The sequence below is a fragment of the Eimeria mitis genome, genomic scaffold (genome assembly GCF_000499745.2).
Source record: "Eimeria mitis Houghton genomic scaffold, Emh_scaff6248, whole genome shotgun sequence".
Lineage (NCBI taxonomy): Eukaryota > Apicomplexa > Conoidasida > Eucoccidiorida > Eimeriidae > Eimeria > Eimeria mitis.
The window spans coordinates 2,435-3,028 of NW_013574438.1; the positions used below are offsets into that span (position 1 = coordinate 2,435).

Genomic DNA, 594 nt, shown 5'->3' on the forward strand with positions numbered 1-594 from the left:
ACATTTACAGTCGAGGAGGCAGGAGAAGGTAAACGCACATCCGTTCACATTTTCTTCATTTTTTCTTTGAAGTCCTGTGTAAGAAAACACCACAACTGCACTGCTGTGCAAGCCAGGCGTTAGGTCAGCGCATATCTCTTCTCCTGGTGACAGGAAAATGGCACCTGTGGTGGTTTTTTACGTTGCTTGCAGATGCATACCTCTCCGTCAACTTGGCCCGCGTCGGCCAGATGTCTGTGCGGATAAATCAATTGACGAAGGACGACGAACTCATTGACAGCGTAAAGGAAACATTTGCAGTGAAGGATGGTGGACGGACAGTCACCACTTGTGCGGATGCCATCTCAGGCCTGGTGAGCAAATTCGTCCTTAGAATATTCGCTTGATGACATAAGTGCGTCTTTAGACGCTTCTGGACTTCCCCCTAAGCAGAAGAGCGTGAAATCCATTTGCCTTTTTGCGCTTTATTGTTGAATTTTCAGAGGAAGAAGAAGGAATTTGTCGTACAGTTCACAACAGCTGAAGACAGGAACTATCGCCGATCGGTGCAGGAAGCCCTGACCGCTGGACTTTCGTGAGTTTGACATATCTTGT

The 594-nt window shown here is 47.5% G+C and overlaps 1 protein-coding gene across 1 annotated transcript in view; it reads left to right on the forward strand.

The window, feature by feature from the left end:
* EMH_0086690 (uncharacterized protein) overlaps positions 1–578 on the forward strand; it is a gene marked incomplete at both ends in the record, with an annotated part of 2,121 nt that extends 1,543 nt beyond the window's left edge. Inside the window, 2 exons of the mRNA XM_013501062.1 lie at positions 193–353; positions 483–578. Of these exons, the coding sequence (XP_013356516.1) occupies positions 193–353; positions 483–578 (257 nt within the window). The remainder of the gene's footprint in view (positions 1–192; positions 354–482) is intronic.
* Positions 579–594: the final 16 nt, after the last annotated feature.